This window comes from Nyctereutes procyonoides, unplaced genomic scaffold (assembly GCF_905146905.1).
Source record: "Nyctereutes procyonoides isolate TBG_1078 unplaced genomic scaffold, NYPRO_anot_genome, whole genome shotgun sequence".
Lineage (NCBI taxonomy): Eukaryota > Metazoa > Chordata > Mammalia > Carnivora > Canidae > Nyctereutes > Nyctereutes procyonoides.
Window position 1 is genome coordinate 6886945 of NW_026575033.1, and position 27767 is coordinate 6914711.

At 38.3% G+C, this 27767-nt stretch overlaps 1 protein-coding gene across 6 annotated transcripts; it reads right to left on the reverse strand.

The window, feature by feature from the left end:
- Positions 1 to 1932: 1932 nt before the first annotated feature.
- Positions 1933 to 27767, reverse strand: RNF6 (ring finger protein 6). Of its 6 annotated transcripts, XM_055317455.1 has the most exons (6): positions 27505 to 27766; positions 26742 to 26824; positions 24793 to 25003; positions 23812 to 23907; positions 21095 to 21213; positions 1933 to 1959 (listed from the first exon to the last, which is right to left on the reverse strand). In XM_055317455.1, the coding sequence occupies exons 3-6, from the start codon at positions 24983 to 24985 to the stop codon at positions 1948 to 1950; spliced, it is 420 nt and encodes a 139-aa protein (XP_055173430.1). In that variant the 5' UTR covers positions 24986 to 25003; positions 26742 to 26824; positions 27505 to 27766; the 3' UTR covers positions 1933 to 1947. The 6 variants fall into 6 exon arrangements, with proteins under 6 accessions (XP_055173430.1, XP_055173428.1, XP_055173425.1 ...); XM_055317453.1 differs by lacking the exon at positions 1933 to 1959 and having other exon boundaries at positions 18364 to 21213; positions 24793 to 24999; positions 27505 to 27767; XM_055317450.1 differs by lacking the exon at positions 1933 to 1959 and having other exon boundaries at positions 18364 to 21213.

Consider the following 27767-nt stretch of genomic DNA (forward strand, 5'->3'; position numbering starts at 1 on the left):
GGCTTACTACTGTCCATTTTATCTGATTTGTCATTATTCACCACTTCTCTTACCCAAAGGATGTCATGGCTGGTGAATTCATGGGTTCTTCTTCATCATCACCATCATCACCAATGTTTTGATGCATTGTTCATTTAGCATGAAACAGAAAAATCCAGAAATCCAAAGGGGGACTGAGTCAAATGAAAGGTCAGAGAACTAGAGTGAAAAATCAACAAATTCTTTTTGAGAATACATAATCATTACCCAGCTCCACTGTTCATGAGGCCAACCCTCATTAAAGCTTGCCATAAAGCTAGAATATTAAAAAGCTGGTAGAGAAATGGATAATGTTCTATGGAACGTTACTCTCTATTTAGACTATTTCATTCAAGTCAGTGGGAGAAGGGGGTGTGTCAGATTATTAAGTAAAAGGTGCTGGAATAATTGGTCCTGTTTATGGGGGGGAAGTGATTAGGGTTCATTCTTATCTCCAACCATTCATAAGAACTAATTCCAGATGGATTAAATATGAAATACATTTACTCACTAAACAAATATAAAAATATTATCATGTTTAAGTTACTATAGATACAGCAGTAAACCAAACAAGAATCTCAGTTCTTGGGACACCTGGGTGGCTCGGTCGGTTGAACATTGATTTGGGTTCAGGTCATGATCTCAAGGTCTTGGGATCAAGCCCCATATTGGCTTCACACTGAGCGTGGAGCCTCCTTGAGTTTCTCTCCTTTTCCCTCTCCCTTTGCTCCTCCCCAACTTGTGCACACTCTCTTTCTCTCTGTCTCACTAAAATAAATAAATCTTAAAAAAAAAAAAAGAATCTTGGTTCTCAGGGAGGCTACATACTAGTGCAGAGTGACAAACAGTAAGTTTATTAGTAGGAATATGTGTTACGGAGAAAAACAAAGAAAGCAATGGGAATAGGGTATAGGAGTTTGCAATTTCAAATAGGATATCTACAGAAAGCTATACTATGAAGATGACATTTGGGTAAAGACTTAAATAAGGTGAGAAAGTTGCCATGTTGTTCTGGAGCAAGGACATTTCAGGCAGAGGTAGCATTTAATACAAAGCCCTAAAATGGGAACATACTTGTTTCAGAAATAGCAAGGAGTGGCTGATGTGCAGTGAGCACAGGGGAGAATAATAGGAAATGAGGCCAGAGAGGTAGCCAGGAGTAGAAGGCTGATGGCCATTATAAAAACTTTGGCTTTTTCAGGTCAGATAGGAAGTAATAGGATCTAATTTTTTTTTTAAGATTTTTATTTATTTACTCATAGAGACACAGAGAGAGAGACACACAGGGGAAAAGCAAGCTCCATGCAGAGCGCCCTGGCGTGGGACTCAATCCCAGGTCTCCAGGATCACGCGCTGGGCTGCAGGCGGTGCTAAACCCCTGCGCCACTGGGGCTGCCCAACAGGATCTAATTTTAATGGAATCTTCTCTAGTGTTTGTTTTGAAAATAGTCAGTGAAGGCTAATTCAGGAACAAGGAGACCTGTTAGGAGGCTATTGCAATACTCTAGCTGAAAGAGAGCAATGGCTCGGACCAGGGTGGTAGCAGTGAACATGGTGATAAGTGCTTGTTTCTGAATATACGGAAGGTAGAGGCAATAGGATTTGCTGATGGGTTGTGTGTGCTGGCACACACAAGGAAAAGAGGAGTACCTCTGCCTCCTGATAATCATGTCGTTTTGTAATCCCCTCCTCTGGAGGGTGAACTGGACCCGTAGCCTGCTTCTAATCAATAGAAGACGACAAAGATAATGGGATGTTACTTCCATGAGTAGATTACATAATATTGTGACTTCTGTTTTATTAGCAAACTCTTTCTATTACCTTCTTAGCTTGCATGCTTTGATGAACTGAGCCGCCATCTTCTAGAGGCCCATGTAGCAAGGGACTGAGGGTGACCTCTGGCCAATTGCCTGCTGGGAATGGAGGCCCTCAGTCTAACAGCTATAAAGAGAAATATTGTCAGATTTTATTTCATAATAATTGTAAATTTCTTTAGAAAAAAAAAGTTTTTAAAAGTTCAGTCTGGAATAAGAATTTATAACATATATAATCAACAGAATAGCAATATGAGTAAAATACAGTTGCAATAATACATACTAATATTTTAACTTCATAATATAATCTAAAGTAATAAGAAAAATCTTATAACCCAATGAATATTAACTCAATGAATATATGTAAATGCACAACAATACAAGCAGGTAATTCACAGGGGAAAATATGATCTATAAATACATTAAAAGATACTTAACCTCACTAATTTTTAAAAAATGCTAATTCAAACAACAAAATACCATTTTTCCTTCTTACAACTCCATAAAGTAGGTACAAGCATACCTCATTTTATTATACTTTGTAGATACTGCAATTTTTATAAATTGAAGGTTTGTGGCAGTCTTGCATCAAGTAAGTGTGTCAGTGTCATTTTCCAACAGTATTTGCTCATTCTGTGTCTGTGTCACATTTTGGTAATTCCTGCAATATTTCAACTTTTTCCATTATTATATTTGTTATGATAATCTGTGATTAGTGATTACTACTCGCTGAAAGAGGATGGTTAGCATTTTTTAGCAACAAAGTATTTTTAATTGAAGTCTGTACTTTGGGTTTTTTTTAGACACATGCTATTACACACTTACTAGACTTCAGTATAGTATAAATATAATTTTTATATGCACTGTGAAACCAAAGAATTCATTTGACTCATTGCAATATTATACTTATTACAATATTAGCTTTATTGCAATGGTCTGGAACTGAACCTACAATATATGCCTCTGAGGTATGCCTGTACTAATACTGTCCTCATTTTATAGATGAAGAAACTGAGGCTTCAAGAAGCTAAGTAACTTGCTCAAGGTCACACAATTATTCAGCTGCAAAACCAGAATTTGAAACCAGTATGTCTGTCTCCAGAGCTAGTAGTCCTAACCACTGTACCATCAGGGGGTGATATGCAAACTCTCATTATCTCCCCTCTTATACGCACACCCCCTACACACACACACACACACACACACACACACACAAAACACACACACACAGATGATGTTATTATTTATTTGAACCTAATCTTCCTTGGACATGTTATATGGGTTATTCTTTTCAGTCAAATCCTGATAAGGTAAACCCAGAATCCTGTGGGAGGAAATACCAAACAGATTAACAGACATATAGTAGGAGACCCAGAAGAAGAAGAGAATTAGAATGAGGCATTAAAAATATTTAAATATATAATGACCAAAATTTTCCAAAATTTGATGAGATCTCACAGATCCAAAAGTTTATTGAACCTCAAATAAAATAAATTCAAATGTTCCTACCTAGGAACGTTGTAGTCAAACTGCTGAGAACCAAAGATAAAGAAAATGTCTTGAAAGCAGCAAGAGAAAGAAGATGTCACAAACATACATTGTTTCTGATGAGAAACAATATACGGCCAGAAGTCAAAGACAGAAAATCTCCAAAGTGCTGAAAGGGAAACATTACCCAGAATGTTATGTCCAGAGAAAGGATCCTTCAGAAATAGGAAAGAAATAAAATATTTTCAGATAACTTAAAGTAATGAAGGTCCCAGACAGTGTTACAAGTCAAGAAAAAAAAAGAGGCATACATATTGGGGGGGGGAAAAAAAGAAGAAGAAAACTTTTATTTGCATTTGAAATTATCGGTATACAAAATATAATTAAGAATCTTTTTTTAAAAGATTTTATTTATTTATTCACGAGAGACACAGAGAGAGAGAGAGGCAGAGACACTGGCAGAGGGAGAAGCAGGCTCCATGCAGGGAGCTCGATGTGGGACTCAATCCCAGGTCTCTAGGATCATGCCTGGGGCTGAAGGCAGGTGCCAAAGGGCCGAGCCACCCAGGGATTCCTATAATTAAGAATCTTTAAAAAAGCTACTAGAATAAGTGAGTTTAGAAAAATCAGAGAATATAAGCTTAAAATACAAAAAACCAATTGTATTTCTATACGCTAGTAATAAAGAGCTAGAAATTAAAATTGTACAAAAATAACACAATAACTTCAAACAATGTGAAAAACTTAGGCATAAATTTAACAAAATATGCAAAATACAAGTACACTAAAAAAGTACAAATCATTGCTGAAATTAAAGAAAACCTAAATTAATGGAGATATATATAATATTGATAGATTGAAAGATTCAGTATTTTTAAGATGTCATTTCTCCCCAAATTGACTTATTGATTCAATGCACTCCCAACCAAAATTCCAACATTCTTGGGGCGAGGCTTAATAGTTTTTTATTTAAGTAATCTTTACAACCAGCTTGGGCCTTGAACTCATGACCCTGAGGATCAAGAGTCAGATGCTCTTCCGATTGAGCCAGCAGGCACTGCCCCCCACCCCTCAATATTCTTTTACATAGAAATTAACAAGCTGATTATAAAATCTATACAGTGACACAAAGGATCTGAAGTAGCCAAAAGAGTGTGGAATGGCACAAAAATAGATATATATTCAACAAGAGAATAGAAAATCTAGAAGTAGACTCACACATACACACTCAACTAATTTTCAACAGAATTCAATGGAAAGGATAGTCTTTTTAGCTTATGGTGTTGAAACCAGAGAGAGTATCCATATTCAAAAACAGAAAAATTAATCTGGATTCTCACCTTCCACCACACCAAAAAGTAACCTCAAAACGGGTCATGTATTTAATTAAATATAACAGCTAAAGAAGACAAAGAGAAGGGGGTTGGGGGGGAGACAAATTACAAGAGGAGGAGAAGGAGGAAAGAAATCTCTGTGACCTTGGATTAGGTAAGATTCTTAGGTAAGACACAAAAAGCATAAACAATAAAAAACAAACACTGATAATTTGGACTTCATCAAAATTAAAAATATTCTCCTTCAGCGATGCCATTAAGAAAATGAAAAGGGAAAAAAAAAAAAGGAAATGAAAAGGGGCCACCTGGGTGGCTCAGTGGTTGAGTGTCTGCCTTTGGCTTGGTCATGACCCTGGGGTCTGGGATCGAGTCCCACATCGGGTTCCCTGCAGGAGGCCTGCTTCTCTCTCTGCCTATGTCTCTGCCTCTCTGCGTCTCTTATGAATAAATAAATAACATCTTTGAAAAAAAAAAAGAAATAAAATGAAAAGGCAAGTCAGACATTGGGAGGAAAAAACATCAATAATGTGTATATAACTATATATAGTGTGTATATATATCGATACATATATAGTATAGATAACTACATAGGTACACACATAGCATCTATGTATCTAGTATCTCATATCACATAGATGTAGATCACAAATGACTGATACTCAATACATAAAGAACTCTTACAACTCAATAATAAAATAAATCAATAGGGGGATGGGCAAACATACAATTACATAAAGACAGAATTAAAAGAAGATGTATAAAGAGCCAACAAATACAAAGATAGTCAACATCATTAATCATAATGGAATTCAAATTAAAACTACAATGTGATACCATTTCACAACTATACAATGGCTAACATCAAAGAGCCTGGCAATAGTGATGTTAGTTAGGGAGAATGTGCAGCAACTGGAAGTCTCATGTAAGGCTGGTTTCCTAGGCACCATGCTCAGAAGGTCTCCTCACTTGAATTAATGCTCTGCTGTCACTGTCCTGAAATTCTCAACAATGTTAGCTTTGAACTAGTGTTTTCTAGGTGAAGTCCAATGAAACAATGGAAAATGTATGTGAGCAGAGGAGACGCTAACATACATGCCTGTTTGTTCCTTGCTGCCTCATTCAGGTATGGTGTTTGCAGGGTCCCATGAGCACAGAATTCCAGTGAACACAATGTATCGGGGTTCAGGAAGACTCGGAGCGAATCATGTTGTTCCTCAGAAAATTAAAAATAGGATTATCATATGATCTAACAATCCCATTTCTGGGTATATATACCCCATAAGAAATGAAAGCAGAGACTTTGTACACCTGTGTTCACAGCAGCATTATTTGCAATACCTAAAATGTAGAAGAAATGCCACTATCAATCAATGGATGACTGGCTGAACAACTGTGGCATGTACGTACAATGGAATATTATTCAGCCTTAAAAAGGAAGGAAATTCTGCCACATGGTACAACACGGATGAACCTTAAAGACATTATGCTAAGTGAAATAGCCAATTGCAAAAGGACTTTGAAATGCTGCAAAAAAAAAAATACTATATGATCCCACTGATTTGAAGTACTTAATGCAGCTAATTTTATAGAGGCAGAGAGTAGAATGATGGTTGCCAAGGGACTGGAGTCAAGGCAGAAATGAAGGAGTTTGCGTTTAATGGGTATAGAGTTTCTATTTTGCGAGATGGAAAGAGTTCTGTGGGTGATGGCTGCATAACAATATAAGTGTACTTATAGCCCCTGAATGGATATTTAAAAATGGTCAGTGGTCATATGTATTTTACCGCAGTTTTTAAAAAAGTAATTATATTACATCTATGACTGAGGGAGAAGGGGGCAGTGACAGCCCTAAGATATAGAGTTGCTGGATAAAATAAAATGTGTCCCATGCAGTATTTGGGATGTACTTTTTCTAAAGAAATGACAGTGGTTTGCCTGAGGCCTAGCTTTAATTGTTCATCTCCTAATTTTATTTGCTAACACTGGCAATCCTACTCAAGAAGCCACACTTTCCATTTGAAACAGAACTTGCTTTGGATGAAGAAAGTGGCGATAGCCTTCTAAGAAACACAAAACTCCAAAGAATGCTATTGTTTCCTTGTTCACTTGGGTTATCCCCTGTGTGAGCCAACTACTTACACTGAGAACGAAGCTCTAAGACATTAAAGGAAGAAAAAGCGTCAGGAAGCCTAGAGTTCCTTTTCCTTTCAGCTCTTCCTTACTCATCAGTAAGCCTAAGGGAGTCTCACTACAAAGTGCATGTGTCGAGAAGAGAAATAGAGACAGCTGAATCAGTTTTCTGCAGTGTTCCTACTGTCTTCCTAAGAGTTAAATACATGAGCTATGAAACCTAAACTGTGTAATTTCAGTGATTCCTCATACAAGCTAAAAGCTCTTGTATTTGCACCCAAAACTGGCTGTTTTGGATTCTTTTATGAGACCATTAGTCAGGTGCAGACACAAGAGGAGAGAGAGGAAAGGCTCAAGACAAAACAAAGGTAATTATACTTACAGGTCCTAGAGACAGGAGGCACACAAGGCCCTATGAGAAAGACACCAGAGTGGTCAAGAGGCAGAAAACAGGAGTCGGGGCAGTTATGTGCGCTGCCAGGAGTGGAGCTGGGGCTGGGAGTGGTGCACTCAGGCCATGGTCTTTATTGGTGTTTCCTTGGAAAAGTCAAGACAGGGCAAGAGAACAACATAGGATAGAATAATTTGAATAATTTCTGTGGGCCTTAGACTACAGGGCTGGTCCCTAGTTTCCTGGGATGATAAAGTCAGAGGAATGAATATAGCCTACGAGGGATGCATGGGCAAGAAAGAGGAAGTAATTCCTTGCTGTCTTTAAGAATCAGCTAGCCCAGGAAGGCATGCTCTCCCCAGTCAGACAGGATTTTTAAGATTTCAAAACATGATAAGGTATAGGAGGAAAAATACATACACACACACAATGCAATTGGTGCTCTGATGTTTTGACATCATATTAAGGAAAGTTTGGGATGATAGTAGTGGAGGATTTTAGACTGGGCATAAGTTGCCTTAAACAGCATAGAAAACATTTTATTATTAGAGTAGAGAGGAAGAACAGAAGTCAAACTACAAGGAGACTGGTCCACAGGCTGGTCCATAACTACATTTCCTATCTCCATGGCAGGAAAAATAGAGCTGAAATTTTGAGGATTTTAACAATATCTTGGTGGAATTGCAAAGTTTGTTAGAAATATGTTCAGTCAAGGTGGCAGGTCTGGCAGTTATGTTGTTGAAGGGTATGAAATATAAGTTAGTAAAATATATATTAAGACGAGTGGTTCTGTGTGTAACCATGGAGAAACAGTGGTTTGGTGGTCATGGTCTGAGATGCAAGGTGGAAGATCATGACAGAAAGCTGGAAGTGGATAGTAGGAGAAGGCAGTGGGAGGGTCAAATGTTGACTAATATGGAGCAGGTGCCTCCTGGAGAAAACAATAATTTCCATTAATTCTTAGAATGGTACAGATAGTAGTAACTTCTACCAGATTCCTCATTAGGAATGGGAATATAGGGATGTACATTTGAGAAGAAAGCAAGGAATATACAAGGATCATAAACTCAGAAACAAAATAGAATCCCTAATGTCAAAAGAAGAAAAGCAAACATGCGTTGTGTCCAATTTGTACCTAAGGAGAGGCAGACCTGGAACATGGTTTGGGTGAAGAGCTTAATATCCAGGGCAAAGTATCTGACACAGTGGCCAAAGTCCTCTCCAATGGCTAGTCTTGGGCAGAGACCATGTCATCTGAGGTGATATCATCTCTAGCAGTGAGCTCCTTGGGCCAGGGGTATTCTTTTCAAGTGAGTACTTACTGGAATTGATGTGGGTCTCAGCATTTGCCATGTTTGGTCAAAACAAATGTTTATTGGAGTGTAAATGAGTGAAAGCACCCAGACCAGGAGTAATTAGATCAAGACTTAACAGAGTTTTGTGGGGCTTTTTTGTTTTTGTGGAAGTTGAGATTCAAATGGGTCCCACGTCAGATGGCAGGTGCCTGGCCCAGGGGACATTCTATGACTAATTGGTCCTAAAAGAGTATAAATTGGCTAGCCTAGGAGGGTAGCCAGCCAGGAAGGCTTTTGAGATATCTAAACATCATAATACAAAGAAAATTTTCCATATACATATTAAATCCCTTGACATTAAATAATATAAAGATGAAATAGCAGTGAACTTTATGCTCATAATTAATAACATGAACAACAAATAAAAATCACCATGACAAGTCAAGAGAGATTACAAAAGAAAAGAGCTTTATATTTCCTGCTTTTTGAACAGTGAACCACTCATTTATTTTGCACTGGATCTAGCAAATTATGCAGCTGGCTCTGGCTTATACATTTCTGGTAGGAATGTAGATGGTATGACCATTTTGGAAAATAATTTGGTGACTTCTTGTAAAGTTAGCCATGCATTTACCACATGGTCTGGAAAGAAGCTAACTGAGCTAATAACTTGGTCATATTTGTACCCTTCTGAAGAAAAGTGAAAGAGATCTTATGATCAGCAGCCCTACCAGTAACACATAGAATGGAGGAAAACTAATTCCCCTAAAAGAATGGAGAAAGGGATGCTAAGCAAGCAAAAATAATGGAGGCAGAAAATGAATAGAGAAGCAAGAAAATTCTATTACAGATGGGAGGGCTCCAATTTCAGGTTGCTGCTTTGATTCAATTCCTTCTTTGATTCAAGCCTATATTAAGACATTATCTAGGAAAATGGCTGGTTTCTGCAAATAAGTGCTTGTAAATTACACCTGAGGCAACCAAACAGATTAAATATATTGAAACACATATGGGCTACTGATCCCTAGGAGCATACGTTTGCTTAAAAGTAGTGTAACTAAGAAGCAGGCTTCAGCTCAGATTCCTAAAATAGTAATTCATAATTCATATGAGGCCCATCAAGGGCCTGAAATTTTATGTTGCTACCCAGAAGTTTGGTTTCATACCTTGAAAGCCAGTTGACTGATACCCAGTGACCCAGCTGTGGGACCTGTCTAGAAGCTTTGGGGACTGACTACTTACTACTGGGAGGACAAAGACAAGCTGCCTGTGAAGGTCTAGTAGTACTAGACCCCAGCATGGTGGAGGAAAGAATGCCATTCTGCCCTTATTCAGAAGGTATAGGTCTATCCTGTCATGGGTAGCAGTCTGGCCCAAACTGAAGAGCCTCCACTGTAAATCTGGAGAACCAAGGTCTGTTTTTGGCACCGCCACTGGCCTTTTGGTTGACTTGGGCAAATTATTCACTTCTCCATACTTTAGTTTCTTCCAAAATAAGCATAAGTTACTCTTACCCAACCTACTCTCTTTGTGTATAAAATGAGATAAGCAGCACAAAATCTCTTTGGGCAAATGAAATTTCATTGAGAATTAAGAAGACTTGTTAGTACTCTAGTAACACTAGAGAACAGAGCTGGTACCCTCCCCTTCCCTTCCAGATTATTGGCAATGGGAGAGGATCAAATAAGGATCATGTTTGGATTTGGAAAATGACCTTTCAATATTTTGCTATTCATGAAACAAGGATCAAAGAGTTTTTTTGGTTTGTTTTTGTTTTTGTTTTTGTTTTTTTAGGATCAAAGAGTTTTGTGGCTATGCCAACTTCCTGAAAACCCAAGGACTGCTATGAATCCAGAAGAGGCATTAGTTGTTAAAACTCAGAGATGGAATAGTCTAACAGTGATACAAGGCAGCTTCTTATCTCTTGCCTCACAGCATCACTAAAACAAAACAAAAACAAAAACAGAAATGAAAACCTTTAATGGATTCCCCAAAGCACAGACTTTACAGAAAAGCTGAAGGAGAGAGTGAGTCAGTGAGCAAGAATAAAAACAGTCTGGTACATTCAGGAAGGAAAAATAGAGACATTATCACACTGGCAGATACTGAGAATAAATAATGAACAAAAGTACCTCAAGGCTTAGCCAAATGGATCACAAAGTGGATATGAGTCAGCAACACAAGTCCTTTTATTAGTAAAGGTCAAGACTGAATACAATGCTAATATTTTATGATGTTTATGAAGCACTTAGTATGTGCCATGGACATTTAGTATATACATGCTTTAATCCCACTGTGTAGGTGTGATGTTATTCAATTTCACGAATGAGGAAAATGATGATCAGAAAGTTAGCCTTCAGTCCAGGGCGTGATCCTGGAGACCCCAGATGGAGTCCCACGTCACGCTCCCAGCATGGAGCCTGCTTCTCCCTCTGCCTGTGTCCCTGCCTCTCTCGCTCTCTCATGAATAAATAAAATCTTAAAAAAAAGAAAAGAAAAGAAAGAAAGAAAGAAAGAAGAAGAAGAAGAAAAAGAAAGAAAGAAAGAAAGAAAGAAAGAAAGAAAGAAAGAAAGAAAGAAAGAAAGAAAGTTAAAGTATTTCCACAAGTTCCTCTAGCCCATATTGTGGCAAATCGGAGACCCACGCTGATATCTCTGGTCACCAAAGTCTGTGTTCCTAATCCCAATATTGTAAATCGACTCCAAAAGAGCTCCCTGCCCACAGAGAACATGGGTTGCAGTTCTGGGCTTTGGCAAAGGGGCTTGGCAAACCTGATTCAAAGGATAGCAGTGAAAGAAATAAGATTATTTAATCTGGAGAAAAGAAAGCTAAGATCTGAAGCAATGTTAACTTATCTGATAGCAATTGGAATAAAGGAATGGAAAACCATACAGGTTTCCAGGAGTCAGAGTAAACCAAGATCAAATCGTGATTGTTTCTAGAAGTGAAGAGTGCAAATATCTGTTGCAGTCATGAAGATGCACCCCTCAAGAGAACCTTGATAAGGGGAGCATAAGTGACTGAGCCTTCAGGTGTCACAGCTTTTGGGTCTGCCCTGGCACTTAGGCCCAGGACATGCTCCCCCAGGCTACCCCTAGCCAGTGACTGAGCCGGAGGAGGTACAAGAGCTGGGCCATTCCTCCCCAGTGAGGGACTCCTCTATCAGCCTTGACTTCCCACCTGACAGTCATACAACTCCACTGCAATCTGAAGCTTCTACCCAAGCCTCCTTCTACCCACTTCCTTTCTTAGGTAGCATACCTATATCCTAGCCTAAAAGTTCTCCTTACCTACTCCTGCTCCCTCCCCATTCTCCTTAACAGGTCTTTCTGCAGTAAATCCCTTGCATATAATCCCGTGTTGGTTTTCACTACTCAGAGACCCAAACTGATACAATATTGAGTGTGTAGTGAAAGACAAATAATACCTTTGTCTTTAAAAGCAGGTGTGGCAATTAGTGATTGAGAAATTTTAAGTAAGGCTCTCAGGGCCCATAGAGAATGTGCTTAGAAGATGGCCCATCTTCCCTTAGACCTGAAATTCTAGGAGTCTGTATTTGGGGCATAAATATAACAGGTTGGATGTTCTAAGCTTTTTAAATTAAAAAAAAAATTCACCGCATTATTTAAGTAAGAATTATGACCTTAAGGTGTTATCTGAATAATGAGAAATGCCTGAAATGACACCTTCATTGCACCTGTCACCATCTGTGATTTGAACCTGCACTGCTCTAACAGATGCTTTTAAAATTATTGCAAAAGTGAACAGGAACCAATACTCATTAGTAGCAGACAGCTGCAGATCTGAGGCTTGAGCCCTCACAAACCAGCTTTGGAACTCTACTGAAGCCCTGGAGCAGCATGACTCAGCTCAAACTTCCCCAAAGTCTTAAAGAGTCAGAGCCCACAGCTCAGCATTTGTCCTGACTAGGTTAGAAGAGGCCTTTCCCTATATTGAGTCATCAGCCTTATAAGACCAATAAACATATTTTGGCAGTGAATACATGGGGTCAGAGCTTTGAATAATTCTTCGTAATAAAGACATCTAAAAAAATTACAAGGCTATTATTATGTCTTGCTTTAAAAAAATAATTCTTCGTAATAAAGACATCTAAAAAAATTACAAGGCTATTATTAAGTCTTGCTTTAAAAAAATTATTTATTTATTCATGAGAGGCACACAGGGGGTGGGGTGGGGTAGCAGAGACAAAGGCAGAAGGAGAAGCAGGCTCCCCACAGGGAGCTGGATGCAGGACTCAATCCCAGGTTCCAGGATCACAACCTGACCCGAAGGCAGGGGCCCAACCACTGAGCCATCCAGGCATCTCTTATGTCTTGCTTCTAACCAACTGTGTGACCTTGAGTTATTGAAGCTATCCAGATTCTCTCTCTCTCACACATACACCCACACACACGCACGCACGCACGCACACATGCATGCATGTGCACACACACACTGCAAGTTAAGGGGGTCAGCATTTTAAGATCAGTGAAATTATAATCCTCACCCCCTATTAAGGGGTTAAAGTTATTCTTTGTTTCCCTTGAGGACTGAACATTTAAGAAAATACCTTTTCATTGGGATATTGTACACTTCCTTTAGATATATGTGGTAATTATCCCTCTCTGTATACTAAGTCAAGAAGGCTAAACCTCTGTTCTCACCTGAACAAACTGTTTAAAGAGCTTCATGATAATATTACATTGAATAAGGCATTTGCTATCATCAGCTCCAAAGACATAAACAACTCTACTATCAAACAGTCACACAAAATAAACATTTTAAGACTAAACCTAAAACCTTTTCTTTGCAAGAAAAAAAAATCTGAGTACAGTTTTGGGTGAGACACATTCAGAATTAAACTATAAAAGGGCTAACCTGTTCTGCACTTGCAACCACCAAATTCCTCTCCCACTTGGCTATGTGGTTCTTCCCACAATCAAAATGACCAGCCTGTCTGCTTACTCTTTGGCTGCTTTACCCTTTGCCCCCTCCTGGTTGTTAGGGATGGGAGTCAGGAGAGAAGATGGAAGCTGGGAGAGACAAGAAAAGCAGAGTACACACAGCCAAAGCGACACTTTACCAAGCAGGGTGGCCCAAGGCAGAAATTCCATCCAGTTTAGCCACTGTGGTAAGTGAACAAAGCAGCTGCAACAGGCCAATGAGGAAAGGGCAATTTGAAATTTGAGAAAGGCATCCTAAGGGCACCTGGCTGGCCCAGTTAGTAGACTTGTGACTCCTAATCTTGGGGTCATGCGTTCAAGCCCCACTTACATTAAAAAAAAGGTGGGGGGGGAGGAAAAAAAAAGAAAGGCATCCTTTTTAGAGTCTCAAACACTACTATTTGAGATAAATTTTTAAAATACTTCTTCACTTTCATTTTTGTTCTGTTAACTTGCAGGAATATTAGGTTTTTCTGCTCTTGCCGGCACTTATATTTCAGAAACATTCTAGGTAAGGTAGATTTTATCTGGGCTGGCTTGGGAGCCTTTCCTCTCTTGCCTAATCACAAACATGGCATTGTATCTATGGTAAATGTGTTCTGAGTTAAAAAAAAAAAAAAACTTACAAACAAGCTTTTAATGTAAAAGCTATTTGCAAGCCAAGGCCTACCTATATATGGAACTTTTATTCATTTACTTATTAAATATATACTGAGTGACCTACTATAGGTACCAGGCATCATGCCAGGTGCTGAGGATAACTTCAAGGAACTCTCAGTTCTTTGCAGAAGATATAGTGTAGCTGAAGGACATAATGGGGAGATGAGAAGGGCCACATCGTTACTTTCATGGGCTCTCAGCACTTTTGCCTTACTGGGGTCTGGAAGTTTGGCACATGCCAGACAGAGGTGCCTATGTGACCAATCCCCAATAAAAACCTTGGGCACTGAGCCTGTAATGAGCTTCCCTAGTAGACAACACTTCCCTCATGTCCCATTTGGTGCTGGAAGAATCTAAGTGTGTCTTGTGTAACTCCCCTGGGATAGGACTCTTGGAAGCTTGCCTGGTTTCCTCCAGACTTAATCCCATGTGCCTTTTCCCTTTGTCTCCTTTCCTTATAATAAATCTTAGCTGTGAGCTATATGCTGAGTCCTGTGAGTCCTCACCAACCACTAACCTGAGGGTGGTCTTGGGATCTTCCAACACAGAGTTATCAGGAACACTGGGCACTTCAATGCTGGGACTCAGAACAGAATTAACCCCTCCCAAGCTACATGCTTGCGGTGGATGGGCATGTGACCTGAACCCACTGATCAGAATAGAATGGTCACTCTGCCTCATCCTACAGACAAAAATGAACACATCTCCTTCCTATTGTAAAGCACACTGAAATGCAGCAAAGGGACATGGGGCGATTAAAGAAAAGCTCCCAACTACAACATAAGCAAAATCTATTTAGCTAAGAATTAGAGATAGGAGTCTAAAAAAATGCTTAAAAAAAAAATCCCTAAAGGTGTTATAAGGGCCAGGACTATTCCTGCTAGCAAATCAAGAACAATAAAAGATTTCTGGCATGTGATACAAAAACCCAAATGAAATTGTTAAGATGCTAATTAAAGTTTTAATTAGATAAAAAAGCCCCTAACCTGTTGTACAGAGACTTAGGACTGTTCAACATTAGGGCAGTCCCCAACATCAAAATGCTAAGATCAAAGCTGGTCACTAACATTTCTTCCAACCTTTGAGCCCCTACCACCAATAGGGAAATTCTCCATGGAGGTCTTTCTGAAAGTGGCCCCAATTCAGGATCGGGGCCAGCCAAATTGGCTGACCAAATAACTTATTCTACATTCAGATAAGAGTGTCAACAAAGAGATGCTTACAAGACTCATTATTTCTATCATTCATCCTACTAAGCTTGTTCAGCAAGATGTGTGTACATTCCCTACCAGTAATCAATGTAATCAAGGACACTTGCTTCCCCCTTTTTTGTTTGACCTTTATTCTACTTCACTCTATCAGGTAGGTAGAAGCTACATTTATCATTTATCCCATAAACTGGATGGTAAGGGGTCACAATTAAACCTGATCAAATCCAAGCTAATGGAAGGATGTATACCATCCGGAGAAGCTGAACTCTTTTAAGAGTTGCTGAATAGTGTCACTTCACAATATAGAGGCTATAAATAAATTTAGATTATTTCCCATGGGGGAGAATGTGAAAACTTTGCAATTGCACAGAAGAGTTTGATTAAGTAGGGGTAGTTTTGCAGTGAGTGTGTGTGTGTGTGTGTGTGTATATATACATATATATATATATATACACACACATATACGTATATATATACTGGGCAACGAAGAGCTTTCTTGGTCTTCAAATGAGACAATACAATAGAGGAAAAATACACCTAAAAGCTTTTTTTCATTTTGGAGAAGATAAAGGATTGTATTTAAAAAAAAAAAAAAAAGAGGAAAAGAAAAGTATAGGGGCCAACTCTTCAGAGATTTAATGCTCAAAATAAAATAAAAACCTTGCTGAGAATAATTATTGCTCCCTAATTATTCTAAGGGCAGCTAGTCAGGGCCTAATACATCCATAGTAACTGAAAAGAACTCACAATCTGCCTGTAGAGATGGAGGAAACAATCACCACTGACACTTGCAGTCATGTCCTCTGGAACATGGGGCATTTGGCCTTCTCAGTGATGGATGGCTCTGGCTTGCTGGGAAATCATCTTCTGTCCTAACAGATAAACCAGCGCTCTGACTTCCAGTGTTATAAAGGATTGTGGAAGTGACCCCAAATGAGCTTACTGGCACTGCAAAGGGAATAATTACCCCCCTTCACTTGGAGCACTATTTCTACATAATTTCTTGCTCCTCTGACCAGACATTAGTCTGAAGATTAGAAATTCATTAGAACTTCTCGTGTAGGAGTAATATTTGTGAAAATGCCTCAGACTCCGCTTACAAATTATGATCCTTAACACGGGTTCTTCAGATGCCTTATTCATCTCTGTTCTGGTTACATCCTTACAACACAGATTCTGCTTTATAACTTTCAGGAGCAGTCTGCCCATCGTTTGTGAGACAGAAAGTATGTATTTGCATAGGAAGATTAGGGTAATCACAAAGACATGCCATCACAAAGTCACAAAACTAGAAAAACATGTTTAGGAAGGAGTAAATTAGACTGAAAACTTCCCAAAGCATTTCTGCTCTTCCAGAACACAGTTGAGAGGGAAAAGCACAAGCTCTGTAGGCAAATGGTCCCATGATTGACTCTAAACTCTGCTGCTTATTATGTTAAATGGCAGTAATACTTCAACAAGATCTTGGGAGGCTTAAATTATAAATTCATTTTAAATACTGAAAGGAAAATAACCTCAGAATGAATAAAAGATATTCAAGTACGGGCCAGTGCTAGGTGAAACTACACAAAACTGGGATACAAGAGGGAAAGCAGCTGGGAACCTGATGGTTTTGAAATAGAAGTTTGCAAGACAGCCACACTATAAAAAACAAGCTCTCATGACATGACCTGGAACATAATATTCAAATGAAGAGTTTTAAGCCATTGTTCCTTTCTATATTGGAACCGTAAGGGGTACAATCATTGCTAAATAGAGGCTATAAATAAAGAGCCTTTGTATTTGTCATCAGCCTCGTTTACTGGGAAATGAGTGAAAATATGATAGAATACACTTCTTTGTTCCCAACAAGGGTACCAATTTACAAAACACATTAAGCCTTCCCGCTGTTTTCAGGGAACTTTCCATATAGTATAGAATCTGGTATTATTTCAAATGCCTATTTGGGATCCCTTTACATGCCGGTGCTACCACATCTTACAAAGGACTAAATCAAACAAACAATGTGCTTTTATTTTTCTTCTTTATCCCTACTTTTTTCATTTCCCCCTTTGTTCTTCTCTTGATCTTCCTAACTGACCAAACCAGGGGAGGTAGAACTTCCTGAAGAATATTCCATATGAGCAATAAAGGCTGGATTTAGTCTCTTATACTGGGAACAAATGGTAACACTGAAATGAGTGCAATATACAAATAAGGCTATGTTCAAGATAAATGTCTCTTCTTCTATTCAGGTGATTCTCCATCTGTGAATATATCACTCTCCCACTTCTTCATACTGAGCAAGAAACCAAATAATGTCCTTTTTTCCAACATTTTTACTTCCTTCTCTTTCCAGTTTCACTGCCATCTCTCTAGGATAGAGAACTTAGGATGATGGTAACTGATAATTAAATGATCACAATAGTTCTTTTATTCGTTTCTTTTCACTCTCCTCAGCCCCCATTCCACTGAGTACTACACTACACCAATTTTCCTGAAACATGAAAGATGATCTTATCATTCACCACTAAAATTCATCAAGAGACATCTAAAACCTGTAAGGTAAAGTAAAATTTCTTAGTGGGGTATTGAAAGCCTTCAAATGTTAGAGTCCCATGTCCCATAACTGGACTATATAAACCATTTACTCCAAGTCATGACTCTTATTAAAACCTTTCACTCCAGGTGTTAAATGCACTCCCTAAAAATTTCTGTGTTGTATCTTACCTGGTGAATTGAATATAGTTACTCATCAGAAAGAAAAACTAAATCTTGAGATACATGTAAATCTTACAGAACCTGGTCTTGACATATTTGTTCTTGTGATTTTGCTCAAGCAGTATCACCACAGGAAAACTGTGTCATATTTTCATAAACACAAAAGTCATGTAATTCATTAATTCATTTTATCAACTGATTTTCAGTTTCTAAGAGCAAATATCCTCTTGCCTATGAAGATAGAGACTGTCCTCAATAAATCCTCAACACCTGTAACACGGCCTGGCACCTTGTAGGTGCAAAAAAAAAAAAAAAAAATTTTATTTTTTAGTAAATAAACCACAGTGGACCAAAAGAAAAGAATAGTTCACATACAGCTTTGTTTTAATATTTATTGGTAGAAATAGATCTTCAATGCATACTTTTTGTGTTTATATAAATTCTACATTCTCTTAAGGGTTTTTTGTTTTGTGTTATTTGGAGTTTTTTCACCTCCAAGAGAACTTAACATATTATCTATGCATTTGAGATTCTTCATAGACATTTTTTTTTTAGATTTTAAAAGTAAATTTAAGAAACCATGCATATTGTATACCTTACTTAATATAATCCAAAGAATTGTCTGCACGTTCAAAAAATTCACAAAAAGGCTGAACTCAAGTTAAATAATCTATATGTACTAAAATGTCCACGTTCCGTTTCTGAGTAAAGAAATACTTGTTCAGTATTACATATTGCTTGCTGTCTAGTAAGTAAGATTGTCAGAGACGCTTCAGTAAATTATCTCTATTTTTAAATATCTTAATCTACTTCCTCCCAGAGATGATCCTGTAAATGTTAAACATTGTGCCATATGCAGTAATAACCCAAAAACTTAAATAAGAACCAAACTGGTAGTTTTTTAGATTGAATATTTTAACCTTAAAATTATATATCTATATATACATATATGGTATGTGGCATATTAAATTTAACATTTCAAGTAACTTAAATATATTAAGCAAACATTCAGCAAAACACTCTTTCGTGAAAAGATATTGTCCTTAGAACAAAAAGTGAAAGGCTTATTTAAACACCGATGTCTGGACATGGTACTAAGCCTATGGAGCATGAAAGTCCAAGTAAAGTCTGCTGTGCTATTAAGAAAAGGAAGATTTATTTTTAACCGACTGACTTGTGCAGATACAAAAGTGCTTAGCATGACAAAATTACCAAAATAAAAAGATTTTAAAGATTATTTGGTTCTAGCAATATTAACTATTCTGTACTTGTGGGTAATTTAACATTTGCCATTTTAAGTTTTATATAAATTTTCTCTTTAACAAGTTAAAAAAGCACACAAAAAATAGTTCAAACTATAATAATCTGTTCTTTTTCATCCTGGTTAAGCTCATCACAAATAATTCAACAAAAGAGCGCTTAAATACTCAGCTCTACTAAAGTGTAATATTTTAATAGACCCAACACCTCACCCATTGTTTGCTATGCTGGACCCTAAAACAGGCTGCCGACAGATGGGGCAAGTGCAATTCTCTGAGAGCCATCGGTCAATACAATGAATGTGAAATTCATGCATGCAAGGTAATTGCCTGAGCTTGTTTCCAGTTACATAGTCACTGATACAAACACTACAGATTTTACCTAGTTCACTATCAATACTGTTATGCTCATAGTTCCGGGTGGAAAGATTGTCAATCTGCTCTTTGGTTAAACCACGTATGTGATCATCATCATCACCTTCATTTAGTAAAAAGAAATGAGCAAGGCGAAGGATAGGTAGTGTTCCAGTTTCAACTAAGTTATTTGAATTTCGCAACTGCCTGCCACCTCTAGTATCACTGTTTCGGGCAGGAGGCTGGGTAGTCTCATTTTCACCATGCATAGCAGTGCTGTCTTCTTGGGCCCGCCTGTTTTGAGAGGTACCTTCACTGTGCTGGCTGATGTCATTAACTGCACCTATGTTACTCAGACCTGAGTGCCTCTCTGGAAAATGCTGACCATGTCTCTGAATCTCTGACTCAGATTCGGCCTCCATTAAAGAACTCAATTCTCCAAATCCAGTCATGATCTGCCTTAAAATTGACCGAAGAGCCACTGATGACGGTTCAACAAGCTCATTCTCAGAAATCCTACGAAGAGGAACTGTGATAGTACTAACATAGGTTTGAATACCCGATCGCTCTAAACGAGAGATAGTTCGGCGAAAGCCCCCACTATTGCTTTCAATAGTGACTGTATTTTCTGCTAGCCCTACCCTAGATCGAGTTCTGCTTGCAATACTATCCCGATCTCTGTTTTCTCCAGGACGAATCCTTCTCACTTGGAGGTCCAGTGTGATTGTTGGATGTCGTCGTGCAGCAGTTGAGGATCTGCTGGATTCTTCTCCTTCTTCTACTGTTATTCTTGACACAAGTCTTGAGTTAGAGAATGGAGCATAGGCAGTACCTCTACGTTCCCTATCTTGCTCTAAAAAGACACGCGTTATACCTCTCCGCCTAACAGACCTTCTCATGTTTTGCTGTAAAGGTCTACTTTCCCTCTGTGAATTACGATAAACAGTGCCACTTTGTCTCTGAATTGGTGAACGGCTTCGACTACTGAAAGTAGACCGTAATCTTATTGGCTCTAATCTTTGGTTTGTATTCCTCACTGTAACATTAGTTCTAGCCCCATTTTCCCAAACATGTGCTGCTCCAAACCGTTGCCCCTCCCTTTGCCTGAGTTCACTACCACCTGACTGGTTTGTGTGACCACTGAAATTGTGTGGACCACTAGTTCTAGTAATGCCAACTGCTCCCCCGATTCCATTTCTTAATCTTCCTAATGTTGAGAAAGATCCTTCTACTGAATTCTGCCCCCTTGAACCAAGCCTAGTCCTTGGGATGTTGGAACTACTATCACTGAAATTCACTGAGGTTTGGCTTCTTGTTCGCCTAGCCACAGGACTAGCTGATCTTTGTTGCCTACCTGTAGTATGATCCCTGCTAATATCTGAGAGTGGAATGCCTGTATGATCTTCACCATGAATTTCAATTCCTCTATTCTCATGATTTATGTGTATTTCCAGACTAAACCGAAACTCTCCACTGTTTGGGTTTGTTCGACTCACAGCTCTCCAAGTTTGGTTCCCATTTTGTCCACTTCGAGTTGCGTTTCCTGTGCGTCGAAAGGTGTTCAACCATTCTAGCAGAGAATCTTCATTTGAATTTTCTCTAGGGACTTCTGAGTCTGGAAAGCAAACCAAGTTAACTTAAGATCAATTCCAAAAATTTACGCTTGGACTTTTATTGAAAACTTACAAGATAAAATTTTTATCAAATTAAGTTATATTTAAGAGCATCTGTGCATTTTAATGAATGAAAAATGGGAAAAAAAACTGAACTTTCTAAAAGGTGTATACTGTAAGCATATTATAATACATTCCTATGTATTATAAAAATATAAATTCTCTTTGCAAAGCCATGGAGAAATCCTTACTCTTACTTTCTATATGCCTATTACTGGGAAAATATTAAGGCAAATGAGAAATAGATCCAATACTAAAATTACATATTTAAATTGCTTTACTTTAAAGTCAGTAAAATATAGTGGCAAAACTTCTATATAATTCATCTTGAATTTGTGGAATCCTTCTAGTAAAAGTAACTCAGCATTTTTGCAATTACATATTTTTGTAACCTCAGGAATTTTATCCTATTTCTCAGGAACTGCCAAAAATGTTTATCTCAAGAAATATGGTTTTCTGAATACAATATTAGAACTACATAGGTCTTTATGTAAAGCTGGGAAACTTTAGGCATGTTATGTAATGACTGTATCCTTATCCGTAAACTGGAGATAACAAAAGCATAAACGTCATAGAGTTATCATGAAAATAAGATACCGTATATAAAACGATTAACATCACCTGGCACATAGGAAGCATTTGATAAATGTCAGCCATTACACATAACATATTTTCTGTTCATTTAGAATGTAAGCTCCATGAAGATGAAAGGTTTTGTCTTGTTTACTGTTAAATCCCCAACTTCTACAACAGTATCTGGTAGAAATCAGACTCTCAATATTGTTGAATTAATCAATTTAGAAATAAATGTGCCCCTGATATACTTTTTTGACTATAATTCTGCCTCTATGGGAATTTTTAACCAGTAGATTATATATATAAAGGAAAAAACTCAACAAAAAGCATTCTAACGCACATGAACTATACAGACTTTAACCTCAACATTTATTCTACGCAAAAATGGCTGTTAAATGAGATTGCTTTGGTTTCACGTCATTACTGTAATCTTTTATAAAAACTCTTTTTTTTTTTTTTTTTTTTACATGTTAAAGCTATTAATCAGCTTCTGGTGTCAATAACATAAAGAACAACTTTAACCATATCTAAAGATACAAGCTCTTTTATGTATGGTTAAGTACATTTTCCATTAAAACATAGTATAGTAAAAGGACCAGTTTTACCAGCTATAGCAATATAGTACAACTCTCATACCTACATATACAGAAAAAAAAGAATTAATATCCAATTTCCATTTTAATTTGGAGACAGGAATAAAAGGCAGGTAAAAAGCATTCTAAAGGTTATTTCCTTCTTTAATTCCTAGAACATTGTGATGATACGTATATGTAAAAGAGTTCACTAATTATCTAACAAAACCTGTCCTGCCCTTCTCCCATTGTATGCATTATAATGGTCACATGGGCAGCTGGGCAGCTGGTGTGGCCATGTGACTAAACTCTCATCAGGGAAATGGGAGTGGAAGTGATATATCTCACTTTCGGGCTGGTGCCTGACTCTCCTTCTGCAACCTAGACCTGCCAGGTAGAATCTGTGTTGTGACTGAGCTTGGTCATGCAAACAATACTATGGAGCAGCAGTGTCCAGTGAAACTTTCTGTCGTAGTGGAGATGTTCTACATCTGTGCTAATACAGAAGTCACTAACCACATGCAGTGACTATTGAGCACTTGAATGTGGCTAATATGAGTGAAGAAGTGAATTTTAAATGCTATTTAATTTTACTTAATTTAAGTTTAAATGGTCACCTGTGGCCAGTAGCTCCTGCACTGAATGGCACATTTGTAGAACTACTCTGCTGGCTTCTGGAGTCAAGTTTGCCTATGTTCCCTGAACTATTAACATGAAAGAGAAATAAACTTCTATCTTATTAAATCATTGCATTTTTGAATTTTTAATAGTCTTTGCCCATCTAATACAATAATCTTGATATAATATGTGAAACACCAAAAAAAAAAAGTGAAACTACCAATAATAAATACCTCTAGGGAAGGAAATGGAACTGGTAAAAGCTACATTAGATTGGCTCTACTTTTAATTCTTTATACTTTTGTTTAGTTTGGGTTTTTTTTTTTTACACTTTATTTTTCGTAAGGACATCTATTATGACTTAGTGTTTGTTCAATAAAATGACAAAACAAACACAAAAACAGTAAAAACAATAGACAGGTTTCCTCACTTAGTCTTTCTGGTATTGCTCTGTATAAATTTTCAGAAGCTAAGTTTTGTTCTACTACATTAAAATAAGTAGTGTGTACATTCTAAGATTAAAAAGAACTATGCTGGTAATTAACTTAATTGTATACTAAGAGCTCTCTAAAGGCAACCTGTGTGTAAAATGTTTGTATTCAACCCCTGTCCTATATTGCCTAACTATGCTGTTTGCATATTATGGGTAAATACTATCTGAGTACCACATTAAAATTGGAAGACATGAAGGACAAACATACAAAAGATCCAGTAAGTTCATATCCACAATTGCTCCAATCAAACCTGCTTCTATTGGAAAGGGGTCCACAGTACCTCTGGTATTTGTCCCATTTCTCAAGTCAGGCTGATTTGCTAGTTGTTCCTTGACTCCATCTAACCGCTGTTGCAGTTCTTCTGACGTTATTTCTCCTAAAACAATAAAAAATTGCTCACCGAAAGTGACTATTGTAACCTATTGTTTTATGAGAATTCATGAAGGGTAAGACTAATCCTCAGCAATCTATTAGAAGACACTCTATTATTTTCATGTTCTATTAAACTGAAGACAGTTAAAAATATTTAAGAGATACAAGCATATATCATTTTGGTTGTGTTTCATTTATTGTTTTATTGAAATGAAAAAAAAAAAAAAGATTTGATTTGATTAATTTAAAAAGTCCTCTCAGCTGATACACTTAGGAATCTATAAGCTTGATTCATTGATTCCTGTCAGAGTTAAAAAGAAATTTAAAGGGAATATTTTGAGAAAAAACTCTGAATCTTTATTTGCTTGAATTTTACTTCAATAGTTCATTATATGGGTTATCAATATACAACGTGTAAATATGCAATTACAAATATATTCTCTGCAAACATACAAGTTTCAATTAGTTCATTTGTGAGATGAACTTACAAAAAATTCATGGAGCACATTTGACTCTTGGAGTGTTATTAATTCAGCTGAATAAGTTATAAAACCTCAAATGAGTTAGAATTCAGTTTTAAATATTTTATCTGTACAAGTATCACTTAAAAGAGAAATAGGACCATATATGTAAATATTTGACACCATTATGTATAATAAGCTATTTGTTAGCATGGCATTGTATAACAGTGCCTCATGTCTAAAATTCATACTTACTTATAAAATATAGAAGTAAGCCAGTGATGTTCTATTTTGTTATATTAAACAGTCCTTAAATTCAAAAAATAGTGCATAATATTTTGGGAGAGGGAAGAAGGGGAAAAACTCTTATTTTGAAACTCCTTTCTACAATGATAACAAAGGTGTCTCCTCTTTTACCCATCTCTTACCAGGGGTGCCTAAAAGATTGTGGTCTCTCATTAGCCTATAATCTTCATCACTGAGTTCATTAATAAACTGATAATAGGCTTCTTCTCTGTGGAGACGCTCTTGCTGCCATCTTCTCTCACCTTCACGATGATTATGGTCTTGAGATGAGGCTTCTTCACTACCATCATGCGATCTAGATCTAGACGGATTCATACTGAGATTCCTGGCTTTCTTTTCAAACAATATATATGAGATTCAAACTGTTAGTCAGGGACTACACATGGCTTCATATTTTTAACTTACATCTATTTTCATTTTTAAATTTCATCCTCTACCCATATATCTCATATGCCAAACCTTGCAGTGAAGAATACATGTCAAATGAAAAACAGCTTCTGGGCAATAGAATTCAACTGGACCTACTTCTTTGCTCAAAGCCATTGTTTAAGTCAGAATGGGTCTATTTTATCACTCATTTCTAATATCTGAAGACCAAAGTGATTATTTTTTTTTTTTTTTTTTTTTTTTTTTTACCTCTTTCACTCTGGTAAAGTTGATCTAAAAGCCCTCACATTGATGTTTCAAATATCTGGCTACTTCATGTTAGCATACAAATTTTAAGCTGAATTACACACTTTAAGCCTAATTTTAAATTATCCTCTTTACTCCGTAAGCAAAGAGCTATTGGGAGGCTATCATCTACATTTATTTCCAGCAAAGGTATTCTTCCTAAAATAAAACTCATGTTTGTAATATTATCCTCCATTGTACTTTGTTGAGGTAAAAATAATTTAGCCTACTGTATCTACTGAACAGATTGGGAGTTGGTCTCTTACACCTAACAGGACACAGTACTCAATGCATGGCTCTGAGGGCTGGAAATGTACAGCAGAGCACTCTGTGTCTCCCCACAGCAAATCTCATCCCTGGGCCTCGAACTGTTAGTCCCAGAGGTTTTTGAGGGCCCGTGAAACTTCCCGGCCTTGCCTAGGCAAACCTTGTATTTGGATTATACTTCAATGCCACTCCTTAGGGGCTTAAACTATAAAGAAACTGATGGGGAAAATTATATTTGTTTCATAAATACTTTAGAATTTCTTAAACATGTGTATTTAGTGAGTCAACAGTTCTCACCTGGTAACGCACAGCAAACTTACTTGAGGGAATTTTTGAAAATACAGATGCCCAGATCTCATCTCTAACCCTAAATCAGAATTTTCCAAGCTAGGGCCCAGGGCTACCTGTAAGAGCTAATTTGAGTTTTCTGTGGATGAAACAATCTATTCCTTGACAATGTCTGGATGTTAATAAAGGGTATGTGTAATATGGCACACGACTTAATCGAGGCTGGAGGATCAAATAGCTAGGTGGCCAGTGAAGCAATTGTTGCAGCTCTGACTCACTGCTGAAGCAAATTACTTTACATATAAAGTAAATTGGTCTACAAGTCTAAACTACACCTGAGTAAGCAACTCTCCAACTTCACTTACGTTCTAACATTTGATTACAAATTCAAGGATTTTATTACATGATTTATATACAAATACTAGGACTTACTGAATGATTTTATTACGTGATTATTATATATTTTTAAAGGAAAGATCTAGTAGCACTACCCCCATCGTTTAACGCCAATTAACATGTTTTAAAACTCAAGATTGCTTTCCATTTTCAGAGCAAACAAGATTAGGCCATCACGAGCAAAGACCACACTCGATAGGAACAGCAGTAATAGGATTTTTGTACTCCACAACCCAAACATTTGAAACCTATTCTAAAATAGGTTATTATTATTAGGTTCTATTCTAACTATTATTAGGTTCTATTCTAAAATAGGTTATTATTATTAAATAAATAGGTTATTTATTCTAAAATCAAGCTGGCCGAATATTACTCAAAACTTTTAAGAGCTGCTCCTCGAAATGGTAATTTTCTTGTACGATGAACCACAACGAAAGAAAAGGAATACCTTATTTTCCTTTCGACATGCTTTTAATATATGCCATGGTATCCGTCCTTCAATTGTTTGTGCTTTTTTTGAGAGCTGCCCATCTGAAGCAGTAAGAGAGAACTGAATTATTCGAGAATTGTGGTCTCTCTGAAGGACAGGAATGGCTAGCAAAGTCAAAGCTCTGCTGCAAAGTCAAAGCAAAATCTTCAGTGGATTGAGAGACACTCCCCTAGAAAATTAGATCCCCAAACAATTAGGTCATCCGCACCTCCCACAAGGCCCCCTTCCCCACAACGGAAACTAGGCCTTCCCTCCTGCGAGTCACGGCTCCCGGACCGCGGCCGCCGCGCCAGGGCCTGCCTGCCTTCCTAGCCTGCTCCCATTCAGACGTTACCAGGCTTGGGGGTCTCCAGCTTCCTCCTGAACCTTCACTTTCTCGCCACCCCCGCCCTCCGTCCCGCTACTGGTTCCTCTCCCGGCCGTTGCGACGGAAGCTCGCGCCAGTGCACGGTTCGCACTACAATAAACAAACCGGGCTCCGCGGCCCAACCAACCTCTTCCCAACCCAGCCTCAAGTAACGCTTCCCTTAGCGACCTGGATGCCCACAGGGAGCAGGTGACGGACGGCGCAGCTGAGCCAATCAGCGGTGAGGGGAGCGCATGAAGGGCGCAGCTAACCAATCGGAAGAGAGACGGGGGGTCGAGCGGGGCGTGCTTTCCTCGGCGTCTCCCGGAAGTAGTGGCCGGGCCCCGAGCCCCCCCCCCCCCCGCCCCAGCCCACCTCGTCCGGAGCTGGGCGGTCTTGCTCCCGCCCACAGGAGAGCCGGCGGCGGGCGGCGCTCCGCCGGGGGTCCTGGGAGGCTGTGACCGAGAGGCCAGAGGGGCGCGCCGCCGGAGCCCGCTGCGCCCCGTAATCATCTACCGAAAGGAGAAGCCGGAAGTCCGTGTGGCAACTGGGGGTCGTCCAGCTGGCGGGGCGGCTCCGGAGGAAGGACGCAGGCCCCAGCCCTTCTGCCCCCGCTGCCAGGGCCCCCCTCGGACCAG

Excerpts from the sequence above, each read along its gene's own strand:
- RNF6 (XM_055317453.1), bottom strand. The coding sequence starts at position 24,985 with ATGAATCCGTCTAGATCTAGATCGCATGATGGTAGTGAAGAAGCCTCA. Across the intron at positions 23,908-24,792 it reads CAATCTTTTAGGCACCCCTG|GAGAAATAACGTCAGAAGAA; the intron begins GTAAGAGATGGG and ends TTATTGTTTTAG. Across the intron at positions 21,214-23,811 it reads AAATGGGACAAATACCAGAG|ACTCAGAAGTCCCTAGAGAA; the intron begins GTACTGTGGACC and ends TTTGCTTTCCAG.